Raw genomic sequence first — 22,645 nt, 5'->3', positions numbered from 1 at the left:
ATTAATGATAAAAAGGTCATAAATTAAACAATCTTGCTTAATCCTAATTTTCAGAAGTTGTGCTCTAAGAAATGCCTGAGCCCAAATAAAGAAGAGAGTAGTATCCCAGTATCTCAATATCCAGTGTGTTATCTAATATTTAGTAAAACACATTCTCTTTTAATGCATTATGAAATTGTCTTTCCTTCCAAGGCATTCAGTTTCAATGTGGCGGACTCTGAATTCCCAGAGTGGTTATCAGAGTACAGTGATGATGAGACAGAGTAGGAAAGCACTGGTTTATTTTTATTTGGTAAGGCTATATTTACATTTGTACAGCCAATAAAGTGACAATTGAAAAAAATATTTTATAGTATATTGATCCAACTGTGTTTTCAAATAACTGTTTTTCAAGAAAAGTTATGTCTTCAGCCAAAACCAGTTTGGCTCAGTGGATAGAGTGTCGGCCTATGAACTGAAAGGGCCCAGGTTCTCTTCCCGTCAAAGGCATATGCCTTGGTTGTGGGCACATCCCCAGTAGGGGGTGTGCAAGAGGCAGCTAAATGATGTTTCTCTCTCATCGATGTTTCTAGTTCTCTATCCCTCTCCCTTCCTCTCTGTAAAAAAAAAATCAATAAAAAATATATTTTAAAAAAGTTATGTCTTCAAATAAAAAAATGTTTAAAATTTTATTTTGATCATGGAATCTCTAGTCTTTCAGATACAAAGCTAAGGTAGCTGGTGGGTCCAAAACATACCATTCTTAAAGATAGGAAAGGTAAATTTATATTTTATTGATTTTTTACAGAGAGAAGGAAAGAGGGATAGAGAGCTAGAAACGTCAATGAGAGAGAAACATCAACCAGCTGCCTCTTGCACACCCCCTACCGGGGATGTGCCCGCAACCAATGTACATGCCCTTGACCGGAATCGAACCTGGGACCTTTCAGTCTGCAGACCAACGCTCTACCACTGAGCCAAACCGGTTTCAGCGGAAAGGTAAATTTAGATCAAAATCAAAACACAGGTGTAACGTCTAGAGGCCTAAAAGATTCCATGTCAAACTGGGGCCTAGTAGTATTCCCGACATATAACCAGATTTAAGTACAATCATTTATTTAATGCACCACACAAATACTATTTAAGTATGAAACTACTTTTCTTGTGATTATCCTAAACTTCTAGAAAATACTGTTCTACAGATGAAAATCATGTTTTATCTTATAGTACTGCTAGTTGCTAAAGAAATTACATGATAGTATGAGATGAAAATATACACTATAAATGTAAATAGATAGTAATTAGAATCTCAACATTTCTTTAATATATCTTGTCAGAAAAATAATATCTTTATGATTCTCTTTGGTTAACTTACCTCAGGGCTAATATTTCTATTAGTATCCTCATGAGAGCTATAATTAGATCCCTCAGTCACATCCTTCCAAGTTTTGGGTTGACTTAACACTTGCTGGGAATCTGGACTTTTCATCATGGAGGTCTCTGAATTATTAAGGAAGTAAAAAAGATTTCACCAAAATATCTTTCCAACTTAAATTTGAACATGATTGTTATAAAAGAAAACTTCTGACACTGTAATCCATTTAAACAAGTGTGTACAAACTCTATGTCACATATTTATCTTCCCTTTCCTCACACCTCCACTCCCCATCCTGTACCAACTATTTTCTCAGCACTTACCCCCATACATTTACTCACAGACAACATGGATAGTTCAAGCCCACTTATTAGTAGTATATCATTCAGCAGATCTTTTTTTATTGTCCAAAGTTTTACATATGTCTCCTTTTTCTCCAGTTGAAACCCCTCTCCCACAGGCATTCCCACCCCAGGCAAGCCCCCACCGCCCCAGTGTCTGTGTCCATTGGCTATGATAATATGCATGCATACAAGTCCTTTGGTTGCTCTCTAACCCCCGTTCCTATCATTTATCTCTAGATTGATCTATTCTTGTTCATCAAATTAGGTTGATCATTATATTCGACTGGCTTATTGTAATGATTTCAGGAAAGGTGATCAGGAAGTAGAGGCTCACTCACCGCATAAGTTGATTTTATTATCTATCTATATAAAACCCTAATATGCAAATAGACCAAAATGCAGAATGACCAGCAGAAAGACTGGTCGCTATGACACATACTGACCACCAGGGGGCAGGCGCTCAATGCAGGAGCTGCCCCCAGCCTGCAGATCCTGATAGTGGTGGAGGGTGGGGCCAGCAAGCAGGCAGTGCCAGGCCAAGGCAGGTGCAAGAGGGGGCCCCAATCACCTTGCTGGGTCACCCCATAGATCAGCCCTGATCACCAGCCAGGGCTAGGGGCCCTACCCACGCACGGATTTTGTGCACCGGGCTTCTAGTTCCTTTATAATAGTCACAATAATAATCAGCAATTGCCGGAACCGGTTTGGCTCAGTGGATAAAGTGTTGGTCTGCAGACTGAAAGGTCCCAGGTTCGATTTCCGTCAAGGGCATGTACATTGGTTTCAGGCACATCCCCAGTAGGGGGTCTGCAGCGGGCAGCTGGTTGATGTTTCTCTCTCATTGATGTTTCTAGCTCTCTATCCCTCTCCCTTCCTCTCTGTAAAAAAATCAATAAAATATATTAAAAAAAATAATCAGCAATTATTAATACTCCATGTATCCTCTGAGTGTATGGAAATATCTGTCTCAGGTTAACTATATTGTTTAAATGCTATTCTTATCACTAGATGACTTTTTTCATGTCGTTTTAAAGTGAAACATTATCTTACTAGATATGAAAATTTTCTTTGTTGGAAGTTTGTGAATACTGCCTTTAGAGTTGAGGCGGTGGGAAAGTGTGGGATTAAGAGTAGTACACACTGTATATAAACTTCATCTTTTCATGTAGCTTTGTGGACAAAAATTAATCCATAAGGCTGAAAAATACAATACTTATATAACAATTTCTTTTAAATTCAAATATTCTTTTAGAGATAGCATTTATAGTTTGGAATATGAAGATGGATCCCATCCTCATTTTGAAATGTAAAAGAAAATTTTTGTTTCTGCAATGTTTCCCTCAACATTAGCAGAATTAGGATGTCTTACCTACTATGTTTCTGCCTCCCATTTCTTCCATTATTGATTCATTTTGTTTCAATTTTCTTCCAAGTTTAAAGCCAGAAGACAGAAGGCATTTTGTAAACAACTGTAAAAACACATTTTTGTTTCTAGATTTTGTACAAGGAAAGCAATTCAATAAATACAGGCAAATATGCTAAAAAGTCAAAATTATAATTCATGCACACACATCCAGCAAATTAATTAAAAATAAGGAAGTTTTTGTGTGTTTTTTTTAAACAAGTTTAAGTTCTTGACTATATAAGAGTAAATATGTGTTTATTTACTTATACCCGGTTTTCCCCCAAATAAGACAGTGTCTTATATTAATTTTTGCTCCCAAAGATGCGCTAGGTCTTATTTTCAGGGGATGTCTTATTTTTTCCATGAAGAAGAATATGGTACACATTTATTGTTAAATGAAAATAAAGGAAATTTATCGCCTGTATACAGTACGGTAGTACAGTAGTTGTCAATACAAACCAGACAAACTGTATCAAGAATTTACTCATTTATTCAATGACAATCATGTCATCATCTTCTGGAACATCATCATAACAATCCAATTCCTGAATTTTCTGGTGAATTTCTTATGACTTCATTTATTTCAGAATCAGTGGACCAAATCTCTCATGTTTAGCCTAGGGGGGTGGGGGCGCCTTATTTTGGGGTGGATTTCTTATATTTCACTCAGAAGGAAACCTGTAAGTAGGTCTTATTTTCGGAGGATGTCTTAGTTTCGGGGAAACACGGTAGCTAAACATTGCACCCATGTTAAAGGATGGAAAACTATTACCATTTTCAGTTCAGTATGAATCAAATCCTGGGTAGCAGATGACAGAAGTGTATCAACTCCTCCCCTTGTTTTCCACATCATCAGTCTTTGGGTAGGAGGTGCCAGTTCCAAAACCATGAGAGTGTCAGCAAAGAAAGTAAGCTGTTTATGCATAGTTTTGCTACTGATCTCCTTGACTGGATCTATGAGCAATTTCCTCTTTTTGTTTTTCCTTTTCCAGGCAATATCTGAATATAAAAAATAGGCCCAAATGTGATTGATTGTACATTCTTGTAAAATAAACTTGGCACCACATATCTAAGAAATGTCTATCACAATACAACCTACAGAGATGCACAGAGAAGAAAATTCCCTTCTCTCTACTGAAAATTATGTTATACAAAGTTTTTGCACAACTAGAGTGTCTAAGCAGCCAAGAGTTCACACATTTTGAGATGTTTCTCAAAGGCTCTGAGGGGAGACTCTGTTGACCTACTTAGTGGATAACTGAAAAAAAATGTAGAGCAGAGTATATATTGATGAGGAAGTCAATCAAGTCTGAGGTTCCTTAAAATATATACACAACAGAATAACTTTTAAAACATGGACTTGTATTTGTCCAGCATATTTTCCCCTCCCCCACTGAAAGTCATACACAAAGTCTAAATGGGTAGATAGCCCATGGGCTTTTGTTACCATAGGAAATTTTACCAGGTAGAAAGCAAAAGTCACGTTTTTCCTTATTAAAGATGTAAAAGGGGAGGGAGGGTTAGATTTCCAAGAATGTGAAGATCTGGGATCAGATGGAGCCGGAAAGAACAGAAACCAGATGGCTGGTGTGCCTCAGTAAAATCCTGGAATGAGATCCTAGAGGAGCAGGCTGTGTGATGACTCCAGAAGCTATGCAGGCTGGGACAGTGGGCACCACAAGCTGGTGTGGTTGATAACCAGAGGTTCCCTACCACTTGGCACATATTTCCCCCAAATTTTGATACCACATGGCTTTGGGCAGATAAGGGAGGACTGAAATTCTTGCTAGCCCCATGGGATAGAGGCTCAGAATTGAATTTGGTAAAGAAAAATTTGAATGTTTTATTCCTGGCATGTCTGAGTTTATAAACAAATCCATATCAAATATACTACTTAAAACTAGTGCCTTCTTAAAAGGTTTAGTTATATATTAGATTCATACTTATTATTTCTAAAAACATGCTCGAGGTTAGACATTATCATAGAAAAGATAGTACCTCTCTTTTGATTCTTTTATTATGCCTTATTTGATATTCATTTATGTGTTTATTTATTTCCTGATGGGATTGTAAGATTAATTTTTTATTGAGTTTATTGGGGTGGCATTGGTTAACAATACAGGTTTCAAGTACACAACTCAAAAAAATATCATATCTATACTTCATCATGCACCTATTGCTCAAGTAAAGTATCTTTCCATCCTCATTTATCCCTCCTTTGCCCTCTTCCACCTCCCCATCCCACTTCCCTCGGGCTATCACCATATTTTTGTCTGTGTCTATGTGTTAAATGTATATATAAATATATATAAATTAAATATATATATACACTGAGTGGCCAGATTATTATCATCTCTGAATGCATAATAATCTGGCCACTCAGTGTGCGCACGCGCGTGCGTGCGTGCATATATATATATATATATATATATATATATATATATATATATACACACATATATATAAAAGTAATATATTAAGAGGCTGGGTGCATGAATTCAGGCATGGGTGAGGTCCGGCCAGCCTGGCCAGGAGGAGGAGACATGGGCGGTTGGATAGCCTGCCTGCTGGTCAAATTCCTGGTGGAGGGGGCAATTTGCATATTAACCTTTTATTATATAGGATATACACTGAGTGGCCAGATTATTATGCATTCAGAGATGATAATAATCTAGCCACTCAATGTATATAATTTTAATTTCCTTAATTGCAGAAACTATGCCTTCTTCATTTGTTCCAAATACAGAGTAATGGCTCAATAACTACTGAAATTGAACTCAGTTTTAAATTTTCCAGTTTCCCAAACTGGAAATATAGTTTGACCAGAAAGGAATATAATGAAAGGGTCATCTCAAAGTTCCTCCACACTCTTCCCTTTGTATTACAAATGTTATTACTAGATTGACAACCTCCTAAAATATTTCATATATTACTCAAATATTTAACAGCGAATAAGATAATACGGTAGGTGTCAAAAATAAAAACATGAATGACTGACCTGAAGTATCAATTGGCTCAAGGGTAAATCCTTCTTCTTCATTTGATAATGTGGTTTCACACATTTTTTCATTTTCCAGTGGCTGTATACACTCTGGGTTATCTGGTTCTACTAATCAACATCACCATAAAATGAATTATTAAAAACAATAGCTAGAGGACTATTTGAAAATTAAAGTGAAAGATAAACTAATTGAATATTTATATTGCCATTTGGAGCCACATCTGAATTCTTACCAGAATCATGTGTTTAATAGAGTTGAAGTGGCTCAGCGGGACCCACAGTGTCTAGGTGAGTCAAGTATCATCACCCTCCTTTGCACATGTGACATCTAAGGCTGAACTTAGATGTGAATGTGACTATAGTCTCAGTGAAAGTGAAAACGGTGGTACTAACCATAACAAATAACTGAATTAAATGTGATTATGTCTGCTAAAATTTTTATAATCTATTAAATCACTTAATTATTAGTTGACCTATGAAAACATAATTAAATTTTAATTGTTTATCTCAACATTTAAAATTTCTACTATACTTAGAAAACAAATATCACATGAAAGTGAAGCCAATAATACTTTTAATGCTCAAAAATAAAGCAGACTAAAAGACCTTAAATCATTTGAGATGCCTTCGCATAAATTTCAAGTAGAAAATATCCTCCCATTTGTAATTTTTCTCAAATTGTATAAAGGTTGTCAAACCATATTAATATGGCATTAATATAATTAATAACCACATTAATGTCAAACATTAAAGACATTTTTACCATGTAACATATGTTGTTTTAATGATTCAAAAGCACAGTATTTTTGGAAAATATCCAAATGTTCTCTCATACCTTGTTAAATAACCACTATTGTGCCTTTCTCAGAACCCAGTATCTTATTCTGCATTGTTTTGACTCTCATCCTAAGAGTTTGCAGGACATGTTTTATTAACTTCCAATATACTATACTGCTACTTAAACCCAGAAGTTCAGAAGCTTAATTTGAATATTAGCCATTCTTCATTCCCTACACAAAGAAAATTTCAGCATACCCATTATAGTGTCAGGAGGCTCAGGAGGCATGGAAACGTCTTTGTCCAAATGCATGTCTTCAAACAGGATATTTTCATCATCTTGTAGTAGGTTGTCTTGAAAAACACAATAAATACTGTTGTCATACAGAGTTGAATCTATCATTTGTTCACTAAATGTTATTGGCATTATTATATGCAAAGCATTGTGAAAGGATACAAGAATAAATTAATCCTACTTAATTAGATTTGATTGGATATATAGATTATCACATTTCATGCAGGATGACATAGAATTTTATATACTTGCTTTTCTTTCCTTTAGTTAAAATATATTTTTAGATGTTTGATTTCAGAAAATACTACACTAATACTAAGATAGTAGCCTTGTTACAAAGCCATGTTTAGTTTCAGATCAGGAAATAAAAGTATTCAAACTCCTTTGGTAGAGACCTAAGATAGAGCCATTATTTTTTCATATTTTCAAAATTCCAGAAATTTGCCATAACCAGCCTTTCAATGTAGGCCAGAGAATTTAAACATACACACACACACACACACACTTGATATATAACAATTAATATCTTTAAAATATGTACATTTGGATTTCCTAGGTTTTGTCTACCCTATTATACTTTCATATAATATAAAAATTAAAAAATGACATAAAATGCTGGACAGATCCCTTAAAATAGCCCTCCCACAATTTCTGTTAAAGAAAACAATGTTTTTTGGTATATGACCTAGTATATTTTGTGAGGACTATACTAACCTCATTCTTTCTCTTCTAAAAATTAGAAAAATTTAAAAATTAAAACAAGCAGTACTTCACATTATACTTATATAGAAAATACAAACTGATGGCTATTTAATTAGACCTAGCCTAAATATTTAAATATATTACAAACTTTGAAAACTTGTGTAAAAAATGTGTGTATTTATATTAAGCATACTTAAAATTTTAGTTTGATCTAATAAATCTACTAATACATTAGTAATTTCATAGAAATAAATACCCCATTTCTATAGAACCAGACAGCATACCAATCATTTCTCCTGCAGCCCCTTCATCACCAAATCCATCTCCACTGTCATAGAGCAGAGATTTTTCTGCATTGAGGCTTCCAGAACTATGTTCAGCTAAAGGACCACTGGAATTCAGCAAGATGTTGTCATCCAAGAAGCTATGGCCTCTGAGGATTTCCGCTTCTGCCCCTAAATACGTACATATGAATACTGAGTTAGTCAGGAAAACCCAGGATTTTCGGGTTAGAAGGAAATTCATATATCATCTTCTAAAGCCCCTTCGCCTCATTTTACAGGTAAGGAAAAATGAAAGCTAAAACACTTCATTGAATTATTAAACTAAAGTCACTCAGTTAATTAGTGGATACTGCATTTCTAGTCTAACACTTTTCCCAATACAATAGAAAAAAGAAAGCCAAAACATCAGGATAGAGCTTTTAGCTGTGGTATGGTTTAATAATTCTTCTACTTTAAGTAGTCATGTCCTGCTTGACTAAGTATTATTTTCAGGATACTTGCTTGATACTTGTTTGTGTTGTTTATCCATAATGGGGGTTTAGAAAATAAGAAACATGTTTGCCTTCTTAGGAATGAAAAGGATGGGCTTACCACATGCATTCATTAAGCACATATTGAATGACTGGGTATTAGGCAATATGTGGGGAATTGGAGATAAAACAGTAAAAAGACAAAAATTAGCTGACATTGCCGAAACCGGTTTGGCTCAGTGGTAGAGCGTGGGTCTGCAGACTGAAAGGTCCCGGGTTCGATTCCCGTCAAGGGCATGTACGTTGGTTGCGGGCACATCACCCACCGGGATGTGCAGGAGGCAGCTGGTCGATGCTTCTCTCTCATCAATGTTTCTGGCTCTCTTTCTCTCTCCCTTCCTCTCTGTAAAAAATCAATAAAATATATTTAAAAAAAATTAGCTGACATTAACTGAGTGCTTACTATGTGCATTACATTATGCAAAGGAAGATACTATTATAATCTTTATTGTACAAACAAGGAAACCCATCCACAAAGGTTTTGTAATGTGCACACAGTCACACTCTAATAAATGACAAAGCCGTGCCCTGACTGGTTTGGCTCAGTGGATAGAGAGCATTGGTCTGCGACTCAAGGGTCCCAGGTTTGATTCTGGTTAAGGGCATATACCTTGGTTGCAGGCACATCCCCAGTAGGGAGTGCGCAGGAGGCAGCTGAATCAATGTTTCTCTCTCATCGATGTTTCTAGCTCTCTATCCTTCTCCTTTCCTCTCTGTAAAAAATAAATTAAAAAAAAAAAAAAAAAAAAGACAAAGCCAGGATCTGAACCCAGCAGAGCTGGTGGTAGGGCAGTATCAGCGTTAGAATTCTGACTGGAAAAATATTTTGCCAAGTGGAAGTTTATGACAGAAAACTCCTAAGACACTTACAGCAGCAGATAAACTCCCTGCTTCAAACTACCTTCTTCCAGATGGACTGAGAGCACTTATCGTTTTCCTTCCCGGGGGTCTGAAATCCCAGGGGTCAGAGTTTGGTCTTTCCTATCGACTCTAACAACCCACGTTAGGGCTAGTCAGTAAATAAAATCATGAAGTACCACACAGATTGAAAATTCTTTTGTAGGCACACATCTTCCAGAAAGGAAAAGGCAACCTTCATTGTGCTGGACTAAAGATTTGCTCAAAAGAAAAAAAGACTGACTTTCAAAAAGAACTAAAAATATGTCCACATTTTTCAGGTACAGCTTGATAGCACTCCTTTCCCAAAAAATCAGCCAATAAGATAACATTTATGAAAAGACACTATATTCCTAGCACTGAGCATCACAAGAACCCGAGATTACACAAAAGCAAGTAATGAAATAATCATTGTCTTCAATCTTATATTATAATCAGAATAGGATAGATTAATATTAAACATTTCTTAAAGGACATTAGATTTAAGTTAGTTTTTGAAGAATAGAAATATCACTTATTGGTAGGAAGGATTAAAGGAGGATATAAGGAAAATAACCCTGTGATGTTGCTAGGAGTATCCCAATTTAGGGGAGTAAAGCAGTAAGGGATAGGGCAGTAAGGCTCAGAGAAGTTAGGTAATTTGTCCAGTATCACACAGCAAGTTCACAGAAAAAGTCCATATTCAAACCCAGGTCTACTAAGGACATGTTCTTCTCACATATACTAGAAAAAAGCAAGGAAAATATTATTAGGGGTTAAATTTATACATCAAAAGACTCATTTTAAGGATATTTCTACTGGCACAGAAGTAACTATTTCTATTGGCATGATTTCAATACAAAACCACAAATAAAGGTTGTCCCCCCAAAATGCATACACACTTTAACAGCTGATAGCTCAATTTTAAAAATGAAATGTATTTTAATAAACACTGCCTTTATAATTATTCAGTGTCTATATACATTTTTGGGGACATTCTATATAATTGATTATGAGGTAATTTTGATTTCCCAAATATTCTCACCAAAGTTCCCAGTTTGGAAAAGTAGAACATTGTGATAATCTTCTCTAAGTGTGATTTCTTCTGGTCTGCTTTGGTTCTGAGTAAATTTTTCTAAAACACCAATAGCACTATAGAGAATATAAAATTGAGGAAAACATGTGAACAGAACATGTTTTGCAGTATATTGCAAAACAACAAAAACATCCCTAAAACAAACAAAAAAACAGATTTTATTATAAAAATAAAGATTTTTATTTTCTCAATAGTATCTATATTAATAAAAAGGTAATATGCTAATTAGACTGGGAGACCTTTGGGGAGACTTTCCAGTCAAGTGCAGTCACTCACCTATTCAAAACCCTTCGGACAAAGCCATGGTGGCAGGGCCGAGGCAGAGGTGGTTAGGAGCAATCAGGCCAGGAGGGGAGGGCAGTTGGGGGTGATCAGGCTGGCAGTGGGGTGCAGTTGGGGGCAAGCAGGCCAGCAGGGGGCGGGCAGTTGGGAGTGAGCAGACTGGTGGGGCGCTGCTGGGGGTGAGCAGGCCAACAGTGGGGGGCGGGCAGTTAGGAGCAAGCAGGCTGGTGGGGGAGGGAGGGGGAAGGGAGGTTGGGGGCAAGCAGGCAGGCAGGTGAGCGGTTAGGAGCAAGTGGTCCCAGATTGTGAGAGGGTGCAGGCCAGGCTGAGGGTCACCCCGCTCCTGTGCATGAATTCCGTGCACCGGGCCACTAGTTATTTATAAACACTAGTTTATTATACATGCCTATGACCTCCAGGTTGCCAAGTCTAATGGTCAACTTTCAGTCCTATTTACTTACTCCAACCAATAGTATTTGAAATAGATGTTAACTTCCCTCCTTATGAAAAATTTTCTACTTTTGGCCTCTGGGATACCACTCTCTCTTGATTTTCTTTCTATCCCATTGGCTGCTCCTTTTCCATCTCCTTTATTATTCTTCCTCATCTCCCAGACTGTTAACTATTAGGAATGATCCAACATTTAGTCTGTAGATCTAGATCTCATTCTCTCCCATAATCCTTCTCTCCCTTTAAATTCTATACTTACTCCCTTGGGAGATCCTATGACTCATGGTTGAAGTTCATCTAAATATTCACAACTCTCAAATTTATACATCCCATCCACACCTCTTTCCTGAATCTCAGACCCAGATATTCAACTACCTACCTACGCCCCTTGGATGTATAGCAGTCACCTCAAAATGTACGTTCAAAACCCAATTTATTTCCTTCATTCCATAAACCATCCATTCCATAGTTATCTTAATATCATTAAGTGGTAACTCCATTCTCATGTCAAAAATCATATAGTCTTCCTTCACTTCTCCTTTTCTCTTGAAGCCATATTCAACCAGCAAATTCTGTTGGCTCTGACTTCAAAATATAGTCAGAATTTGACTGTTACTGCCTTGATATAAATGAAGACTGAGAACTAGTGACAAACACTGTCATCTCTCACCTGGACATTTTACTGCAATAATCTTCTCACAGGCTCTCTACTTCCTCCCTTTTGCCCTTAAAGTGAGTGGCCAAAGAGAGCACTTGAAATCCAGTCAAGTGCAATCACTCACCTATTCAAAAACCCTGCTGTGCTCCCCAAGTGAAATAAAAGTCCTTATTGTAGCCTATGACACCCTACATCTGCCTTTCTGGCTACCTCTCTGACCTCATTTCTACCACTCAGACCCTCATCTACTCCACTCCAGGCTCACCTGCCTCCATGAAAATGCCCAAGGAGGGATTTTGCACCTTTCTCTCCACTTGCTCTAAATATTCTTCCTCACATTATTGAATGATTGTTCCTTTACCTCCTTCAGGTTTCTGTTCTGACCTTACTATAACAGAACTCTCGCCTGACCATTCTATTACTTATTTTATTTTCTATTTCTCTTCATAATGATGATCATCTCATGTCATAATGTATATTTACTTGTTTATTTGCTTATTGTCTGTCTACTCCACCTAAAATGTAAGATTCATGCTGCCAGGACCTATAGTTTACTCATTGCTATCTCCTCAGTGCCTAGAACAGTGTCTGGCATATAGAAGGCACTCAATACATATTTACTGATTGAATGGATGAATATACTACCACTATTGCAAATTTAGCAAATATAATGATATTTGTTTGGTGTTCTTAAAATTTCACACTAAATTTAAGTCTTAGTTTATATGTTTACTCCAGTCAACTACATTCCATTTGCATTCATGATATCTGAAGATGAAAACAATAAATCATCAAGAAAGTCAAATTGAAGGAAAATAAAATAATTTACTTCACATTCTGGATTTCAAAATCATGAAATTCTTCTGGCAGTGTGATAGCACTGTAAGCTGCTTCAAAATTCTCCTTTGGAAGGTCAACTAGTCCTGAAAAGAACAAAAAAACACATTCAATAAGTAACCATGCTGTGCAAAATAGAAACTCCCAACTAAAATCTTTTTTATTTAAATAAGACTTTCTCTCAATGGACTACTGCTTAGTCTCCTAACTGGTTTCCTGGTACCCACTCCTGCCTCTCTCCAGTCCATTCTCTACAAAGCAGCCAGAGTGATATTTTCAATACAAAATCAGATCAGATCACTCCATTGCTTAAAATGATTTAGTGACTTTCCCAGTGCATTTAAATAAAAATCCCAATTTTTAATCAGGGCCTCTGCAGCCTTACAAACCTATCGGCATCATCTAATGACACTCTTTCCCTCTCTCACTATACTGGTCTTTTTGTTCCCTGAACAAGTTAAGCACTTTTTCACCTCAAGACCTTTGCTCTCACAGTTCCCTCTGCCCAGAACGCTATTCCCTCAGGGACTTTTTTAGATGACTGGGCATTTCTCATTTTTCAAGTTTGAGCTTAAATTCTATTCTCTCAGAAATTTTTTTCCTGACTAACCTAACTAAAATAAGATGTACTCTTATTCTCTGTTGCAGTAATCTTTTTATATTCCTTCACAGCATAATCACAATCTATAATTATTGCAATAATTTAAAAAACTGCTTCATTATCTGATTTCCTCACCAAAACATAAGGGACCTATTTGCCTTGTTTGTCCTTGTTTCCCAGAGCCTAGCACACTGTTTCACACAGAGTATGGGGCAATGAACATTTGTGGAATAAATTAAATAATGAACAAGTGAACCATATTCAATATAATTTTTAAATCTACATAGAGATTATGTAAGTATTTTAAATAAAGAAAAACCCCTGTCAATCCTGATTCAACAAATAGTAATTGAGGGGATAGTATGTACAAGGCACTGAGAAAAGTACTATTAGAAATTCAGAAAATAAATGATAAAGATATTGCCTTCAAGGAGCTTACAGACCAGTGTGAGGGGCAAAGCCTGTAACTAAAAAACCATAATATAAGATGGAAAATGATTTCTTAAAATTCAATTTAAAGGCAACATATTTATATTATATGTAAATCTCTAGCACTTCGGGATATTTAGAGATTAAAAATATTTTCTTAATAGCATGCTATTTAAGGGGTCTTGAGAATTCTGAAAACAATGACAATTATTGATATATAGGTTTTGTCAATTACACTATTTCTAATTTATCTCAAAAGGCAAAAATAGATATGGCAAACAAAGTAACACATTTAAAACTGAACATGAGAGTGTGTTGCATAAGTGTGGTAGCTTTATGTATATTTCTTACATAAACACACAGAAACACTACACATATTTGAAGCATAACCTTTTCCTACAAACACAGGAGAAGAATGAAGGAAAGAATATAATTTGTCTTTAACCATAGAAACTTAGGTCAAAAGAAAGATTATTTCTCTATACTCAACCTGGGTTTATGGAGTTCTGCCAATTGAACAAGCCCACCCAAAATAAAAATGCAAAAGGGAACCAAGACATATACCTGGGCGAAATGTCATCTTCATTTTAAGCAATGCTTCACTGCAATCTGCCAAAAGATATTTTGCCTTCCTGTTATAGATTCGAACAACTCCCAAAAGAAGATGTCCTGAAGTTCGAAGTGCAATTTTCACCTTTCAATAATTTTTAAAGTATTAGAATATTAAAAATTAGATTCACAAACTCTGTTCTTTGACAATTATAAAACCATAAGAATTTCTTCTCTTTAAAATACATTTTGTGTTCTTATAATATTTAAAGTGAATCGCTTAACTTCTACCTCACCTAGTAAAATAGTTAACATTTTTGTTCTTCTATGAAGATAATCTAATGTGGCAGTAAGTGAAGTATGGTATTATGGGCTTTATGGGAAGAATACTAAGTCTGCAGTCAGGCCGACTTGGGTTCAAGCCTTGACTCAACTGCTAAAGCTGAGTCATTTAACCCTCCTGAACGTCAATTTATTAATAGTAGCTATAATTAGTCATATACTTCTTCTGTGCCAGGCATTGTCCTGAGAGCTTTTGATTCATTAATTAATTTTATTTAGACATCAACCTCTATTTACAGAAGAAAAATTCACTTTTGAGACTTAGATATGTTAAGAAGTTTGCCCAAAGTAACACAACTATTAAGGGATGGAATCGGAATTAAATTTAAATTTGACCAACTTAAAAGTCCACACTCTTAAATACCACACTTCACTGAAGCAAAAAGAAGTGCATTGCATAGGATTGTTATGAAGATTTAAAAACTAATGAACCTAAAGCCTAATCCACTGCTTTATACACGGTTGGTTTTTTATTATATTTGTCCTTCTCTCAAGCAGAAAACTTAACCTACAAAATATTAAAGTACTATTTTGGTGGAAATTCTAATAGCTTGTTATGGTTTTTATAATGAACATAATACTTTATTGCTTTTGAAGTGTTTGCATATATATTTTCATTTATATTCAATCCTTTTTTTCTACTCTCATTTATTCACTCATTTTTTAAAAGAAATACTTATTTGATACTACTCTGTACACAGTAATCTGATAAAGGATGAGAAAGGATTACAAAATATGTATTAGATATGGCCATTATCCTTCAGAGTCCAATCTATTTATGATAAACATAAAATGGTTCATATATATGTATATATTTATACACACATATATGATAAATGCTATAGAAATTAAAAGAGAGACCATTTGAGAAATAAAACACCCTTGGAAATATGTTTCATGATATGTATTTTAATTCCTTTCCTCTCTGTAAGTCATGGCAAATACATACTATATTTATTTATTTTAAAACATATTTTATTGATTTTTTTACAGAAAGGAAGGGAGAGGGATAGAGAAGTAGAAACATCAATCAGCTGCCTCCTGCACACTCCCTACTGGGGATGTGCCCGCAACCAAGGTACATGCCCTTGACCAGAATTGAACCCGGGACCTTTCACTTCGCAGGCTGACACTCTATCCACTGAGCCAAACCAGTTAGGGCTACATACTATATTTAAACAATAACATACCTTAGGTGAAATAATCTTTTCAATGATTATCTCTAGATTACATTCGGATACATGGGCCTTTGTGAGTTTCTTCTCCCAGTGAGCTGCAAGCCAGATTTTGGCCAATGGCCCTCGCTTACTCATAAGCACGTGTGTGTAGAACATGCTGCCTGTGTTCCTTAGTTGCATTTAGTGAACAAGAGAGAACATTAAACAATATTTAAATTTTGATTATAAAAATTTTTTAGTACTAATTGACAGCAAGCAAAAACACTTTTCATTCGTCCTATAAAATAATGCTCAGGTTATCTTCTAGTTCAATGTAACATCCAATTCAAATTACTTTTTGTAAAGAAACCCTTATTTAAAATACAAAATAAGCCAATGACAGCGTTTATTAGATTAGATTGTGAATCTATTAATTAGATTGTGAATCACACTTGGTTTAGATGTATCCTGACCCCTGATCCCTGTTTACATTTTAATTATTTATCCTATAAAGGGTTCTCTTATTAATATGGTCAATAAATAGAGGAGGGAGCCTGAAAGAGAGAGAGAGAGAGAGAGAGAGAGAGAGAGAGAGAGGGAGGGAGGGAGGAACAGGGGATTAAAACAATGAATTGGAAAAGGTGGGCCAAGCCAGGAAAAGAGAACAGAAGTCACCTCTTTCCTAAAACAGGAATATGAGAAGTGTGGGATTATTGGTTTATATCCAGGAGTTGAATTTCTTTCTTTTCAAGATGCTCTGGTTTACTCAACAATATATTAATTTTTGAAGTTGAAATAACAAGACTCCAACAGACCATAAAGTGGAAAAAATGAGAAAACAAGAAACTATAAGAAAAAAAAAAAGAGGGCAAGAAAGGAAACAAGAATCAACTTAAAATGTTCTGAGATCAGAGTGGCAAAAGCAAACTCCTTACAACAAAGACAGGACTCAAGCATATTTCTACCCATTGTCCTCTTCTCACGAACACCATAGGTCCCATTATGAAGCAAAGGGAGGCTATAACGCTTCGGCTGGCTTCTAGGGGGAGAAGCAGATGATTGCTCACATATAAATAATCGTAAGCTGCCACTATAAATAAGCTTCTCTTTTTTTGTTTCTTTTCTAAAGTTCTGAGTAAGTTGAGCCAAAATAAATACAAAAATAAAACCAGCCACAGAATGAAACATGGAGCGGAACTTTGACGAAAGCCCATTTCCACCCCAAGAATCGAACCCCGAGCCCTGAAGCGAGGTGGCGCGCCCCCCGGACCCCGCTCCTCAGCGGGCGGAGCTCCCGGTCAGAGGCGGCGGCTGCCGCGCTCCTGGCTCCTCTCCTTCTCCTCTGAGTGTTTGGTGTCTGGGAATAAACTCCACTTCATCCTTTTAAATCGCTCCCAGGTGTATGCTATCCATGCACTTTCAGGGAAAAAGCAGCCAGCCCTGTGACTGAATAATGTTCCTGAGGCACTGATTTCCTGAGCACACGGCCCTCACAGACAAACCCCGGGGCGAGCTCGATTGCCTTTGCTCCGGAAAGTAACGCGAACGCGGGGACCGGGGGGCCCGGGGCGCGTGGGAGCCGGGCGGGAGGAGGGGCGCGAGCTTGGGGAGAGCGAGGAGGACGGGCTTCCTCAGGGGAGCACGCAGGGAGGCGGGAGCAGGAAGGTTCAGGGCTGTGAGGAGAAGGCGGTCGCCTAGCGCAGGGACGCCCAAGCTCCTCCCACAGGGGACTCCCCGGAGTTCAAGGCCAAGGCCGGTGCTCCCGGAGGGGACTGAGGCCCCCCCGCCCCCAGGAGGGACTTAGGACGGCCACGCCTCCAGCCCCACAAGTTTCTCCCTCAGGCAGGCGGGTGGGGGGGTGGGGAGGAGAGGGGACTCGCGGCTTGTGCCTGTGAGGAGCCCGGCGGGCACGCGCGGGATGCGTGCGGCCGCGGCCCCATCCCTCAGCCGCTGTCAGCCCCCAGATCCCGCGCGGTCCCTCAGGCGGAGCCGTACTTTCACCGCGGGTCTCGGGACAGGTGCGCCCAGCAGGGGATGCAGGGTCAGGGCGTCCAGTCCGAGGCGCTGCGCTCTCAGAGAGGCTGGGCGTCAGCTGGTGAGAGGCCTGCCGAGTGGGCGGGGCGCCAGGGACTGGGCGGGGTTAATGAGCGGAGAGGCAGGTGCTGGGCGGGGCGAGTGAGCAGGGCGGCAGGGGCTGGGCGGGGCTAGTGGGTAGAGTGGCAGGGGCTGGGCGGGGCTAGTGGGTAGAGTGGCAGGGGCTGGGCGGGGCGAGTGGGCGGAGTGGCAGGTGCTGGGCGGGGCGAGTGGGCGGAGTGTCAGGGGCTGGGCAGGGAGAGGAGCGGGGTGGTGGACTGCACCCGGCGAGGACCTGGCTGGGTTTTCGGGTGACGAGTCAAGAAGGGAGGGACAAGGGACCTGGGCGGGACGGGGCGAGGCGGGGGCCAGGCACTCCTCTCGAAGTCACCAGCTATGTCCTTGAAACTCTAGGCACTCTCTAACCTTAAAGCTTACCGATGCAGGGAGATGACAGGGCCCTACAGAACAACTGTGAAAGGTAGTAATGTCTGATTCCTCTCTATGGTCTCTGAACATCCCTAGGATGGAGTAGCATCTCTTTCACACACAAACTAGCTAAGGGGATCCCTGAAGAAGTTATTTAATCCCTTGAACCTCAGTTTTTCTCATCTGAGAAATGGAAATGATAACAATAAAAGTATCTGTACCATAGATATTGTAAGAGATGAGATGAAGCATGTAAGGAGCCTAGCAATAATAAATGCTCTATAAATATTAACTATTATTACTGTTGTTATTAAAAAGATTATTCAGCCCTAGCCGGTTTAGCTCAGTGGATAGAGCCTGGGCCTGCAGACTGGTCTCAGGTTCAATTCCAGTCAAGGGCACATACCCGGGTTGCGGGCTCGGTACCCAAGGGGCATGCAGGAGACAGCTGACCAATCAATGATTCTCTTTCATCACTGATGTTTCTCTCTCTCCCTCTCCCTTCCTCTGTAAAATCAATACAAATATTTTTAATTAAACATTTTCTGCCTGGAATATCAGTTTTCAACAGTTAAAGCCAATTGCTAGAATGTAAGAAAAAATCATACTAGACCATAAGGATCCAAAGTTGCCTTCCTCCCTTGAGCTTCATAGTAAATACTAATAACTATTGGAATGGCTATGGCATTTAATATATAGACTATTGGTAAAGGTTCCTTGTTGATAGGATGTCTCATTTACCCTTTAAACAACCTCACAATCTCTGACCTGCAGAGATTGGGCCGAAGCTGGCGCTCTGACATCCCCTGAAGGGTCCTGGATTGCGAGAGGGTGCAGGCCAAGCTGAGGGACCCCATGTATGGGTCTCCAGTATATTTATAAAAGACAACAAAATCAGCTCCTGCTGGTATGGTCAATGGTTAGACCATTGGCCTTCATACCAAAGGGCCGGGGGTTTGATTTCTGGTTAAGGGCACATACCTGGGTTGCAGGTTTGATCCCCAGCAGGGCCGCATGTGGGAGACAACCAATTGATATGCCTCTCTCACATCGATGTTTCTCTCTCCCCTCCAGTCTCCTTCCCTCCCTCCCTTCCACTCTCTCTAAAAATCAATGGAAAAAATATCCTCAGGTGAGGATTAACAACATAATCATTGTCTTATGACTAGATTATCGAAGAATATACAGAAAAAAAGTAGGGAAAATTTATTAAAGAGCTATGTCATGCAGCTAATTAGTAAGAATATGTTGGCTCTAGATTGTATAATGTTTGTAATATTTATCAGCTTTTTAAATTTTGTAATTTGTTATTATTTCTTCTGTTATTCTAAAAAAAATTATTTGCTAATCCAATTCGGTATTTATGACTTTGTATTCTTTCTCTTTAAGAAAAGAATACCCTAAACTTTAAAAGCTTTAAGCCCCATAAAACCTGTTTCAACCCTGTCCCTTTTGCTCCCTGTGCTCTAGCCATATTGGAATCCCTCCCTGCCCACTGCATAGGGAAGTGCAACACATAGTAGTATCAGGAAAATATTTTAGATGAATGAATGAATGACTCAGAAACTGGAGTGCTAGGATCTTAACTACATAAAAACATGAATTTTGTCTGCTTGATTCATTGCTACCTTACCACATGCAGAAGAGTGGCTGGCATACAGCTGGTACACAATAAGTATTTTAAAAAATAGATCCAGGCCTGTTCAACTGCAGACCAGGCTTCTTTCCATTGCCTCCAGTTATTTCCAGTTTACAAAGCATTTCCCCAAGATCCCCTTCACAGATCTAAGAGGTGTCATTTTCATTTAAAATTTAAGGTTAAATGGAGGCTCAGAGGAAAAGTGACTTGCCCCAGGTGACTCGGGGGCAGAGCTGAAACTCAAGCCCAGATCTCAAGAGCCAGGAAGCTTATCCTCCTTGGCCCTAGCCTTAAGATGACCCACAATAAGAAAGCACATGGTGAAGGAGCCAGTCCTATTGTACAATCCAGAGCAGGCAGGTTCCCGGAAGAATGACGGTGCATGGACGGCAGGTGGCGCTCATCCACACAGTAGTTACCTTAGTCTGATAGCTCTTGGTAGAGGGACACAAAAACCTTCGTCAAACACCAAACTTTAAATTGTCAGTTTAATTTGCTCTCAGTAGCCCTGCTTTTGCTTCCTTGGCCTTTGCTTTTTAGGCCTGAATAGAAAAACCTAGCCTTTCCCTCCTGAGTAGGGAAAAAAACCCGTTCTCCATCTCCTGTGTGTTTTCCTTTTACTTTTTACACAGAACACTTCCAAGCAATTCGCCATGACAACAGCTGGGTGTCCCACAATTTAACACAGTCTGACACTGTCTACCTGGAGATCTCACAGATGAAGGGCTCAGTCCCACAAGATGGCTCCCACCCCACCTCAGAAGCCAATCAGAAGTGGTAGGTCCCCAGGTTACTCACAACTTCCACCCAACTTGGCTACAAACTGGAGGTTCCCATGGTCCCCTTCTTGATTCAGTTAATTTGCTGGAATGGCTCACAGAACACAGGGAAGCACTTGCTGACCTTTAGCAGTTTATGAAAGGAGACTGAGGAACAGCCAGATAGAGATACACAGGGCAAGGTCTGGGAGGGTCCCCACTGTGGGAAAGCATCTACATCTTCCTGCTATGTGGATGCTCCAAACTAGAAGCTCCCCAAGTTTCCTACTAGTGGGATTTATGGAGTCTTCCTCATATAGGCATGAACAATTAGTACCACCATTTCCTGACTCTCTCTCTTCTCTGAAGGATGGGGGATGGGGATGGAAACTCCAAGTTTCCAACCATGGCTTGGTCTTTCTGGTGATCAGTCCATATCCAGGAGCCAACCCGGAATCAATATGATTAGGAATTCAAAGGGTTGTAGGAGCCTGTGTCAGGATCAAACAAATGTTAGAACAAGAGACGCTCCCAGTGCTCTGAGCACAGGAAGCTGAGAGAGACTGGAGCATGTGCCTGACACCCTGGTGCTCACCAGACTCTCCCTCTGTTACCCACACTTCCCAGCCGCTTCCTGGGACAGATCATGTGACTTATTCTATCGAATGGGAGAAAGGGATCTATACCACTTCCTGTTTCAAGTGTCATGGAGCCAGTGTGTGACTCTCCAAATATATCTTCCTAGCTTGGCATCTGGAGGATGCCCATGGGGTCTGGGACCTATAACCTTGACAAGAAGGTGCTGGCTGGTGCCAGAGGGAGAAATTGCTGCCTTGAGGTGAGGTATCAGTCTATATCCAGGAGCCCACCCCAGGAGCTAGGTGCTGCTGCTCATAGGAACAGGAAGCGACAGAGAACAAAGATGAAGAAGCGAGTTCTTTCTCCCTCCTCCAGCCTTGGGGTGTCCATCTAGCCCCACCCTGATTATTGGCAAAGTCTAACAAACCCTAACATGGGGCACTGGTAACATAAATGTGGTTCGTGAAGCCTGAGCCCCAGGCCTGGCCCAGCATCACAGCGCAGTTTTTTAAAGTATTTATTTTTAATTGTGTTATATTAAAAATAGGACAGAAATGTTGCCATTTTAACATTATAAGTGTATAGTTCAGTGGCATCAAGTTCATTCACATTGTTATGCCACCATCACACCATCCATCCAGTATGTTTTTCATCTTGCAAACCTGAAACTCAGTACCCATTAAACTCCCCACTCTCATGCGCCAAGCTTCTAGAAACCACTATTCTGCTTTGCATCTTTATGGACTTGACTACTGTAGATGCCTCATACAAACGGAATCACACAATATTTGTCCTTTTGTGACTGACCGGCTTATTTCACTCAGCATGATGTCTTTGAAGTTCATCCATGCCAGCATTTCCTTCCTTTTGAAGGCTGAATGAAATTCCACTTTATGTATATATCACATTTTGCTTATCCATTTAGCTGTCAATAGAGAAGTATTTTTATATTATCAACTATTACATTTAAAAAATCTCAGATTAGTATGGCTGAACACATTGTACATATAATGCAAGTCCCCCATACTTTGTGCTTGTATGCAATGGGTTTACTTTTTCAAAACCATAAAAACAATATTCTAACAACATGCAAGTTGATTTTAAAAAATAAAAAGGCCTACCAATAATTAGACCACTGTAGCAACAGTAACAACAGGACTTTTTATTTTCACCTCCTCTATTTTTTTCAAAGTTATAA

At 38.9% G+C, this 22,645-nt stretch overlaps 1 protein-coding gene across 1 annotated transcript in view; it reads right to left on the bottom strand.

Annotated features, from left to right (window-relative positions):
• RAD21L1 (RAD21 cohesin complex component like 1) overlaps positions 1 to 16,215 on the bottom strand; it is a 30,481-nt gene extending 14,266 nt beyond the window's left edge. Inside the window, exons 1-10 of the mRNA XM_036419022.2 lie at positions 16,003 to 16,215; positions 14,486 to 14,615; positions 12,884 to 12,977; positions 10,614 to 10,720; positions 8,163 to 8,333; positions 7,140 to 7,235; positions 6,102 to 6,212; positions 3,876 to 4,102; positions 3,068 to 3,167; positions 1,355 to 1,479 (exon numbers count right to left, since the gene is read on the bottom strand). Of these exons, the coding sequence (XP_036274915.1) occupies positions 1,355 to 1,479; positions 3,068 to 3,167; positions 3,876 to 4,102; positions 6,102 to 6,212; positions 7,140 to 7,235; positions 8,163 to 8,333; positions 10,614 to 10,720; positions 12,884 to 12,977; positions 14,486 to 14,615; positions 16,003 to 16,170 (1,329 nt within the window). The 5' untranslated portion in view covers positions 16,171 to 16,215. The remainder of the gene's footprint in view (positions 1 to 1,354; positions 1,480 to 3,067; positions 3,168 to 3,875; positions 4,103 to 6,101; positions 6,213 to 7,139; positions 7,236 to 8,162; positions 8,334 to 10,613; positions 10,721 to 12,883; positions 12,978 to 14,485; positions 14,616 to 16,002) is intronic.
• Between the last annotated feature and the right edge of the window lie 6,430 nt (positions 16,216 to 22,645).

The sequence above is a fragment of the Pipistrellus kuhlii genome, unplaced genomic scaffold, assembly GCF_014108245.1.
Source record: "Pipistrellus kuhlii isolate mPipKuh1 unplaced genomic scaffold, mPipKuh1.p scaffold_m20_p_6, whole genome shotgun sequence".
Classification (NCBI taxonomy): Eukaryota; Metazoa; Chordata; class Mammalia; order Chiroptera; family Vespertilionidae; genus Pipistrellus; species Pipistrellus kuhlii.
The sequence above is the reverse complement of the archived record's forward strand: the minus strand, read 5'-3'. Positions and strand labels throughout refer to the sequence as shown.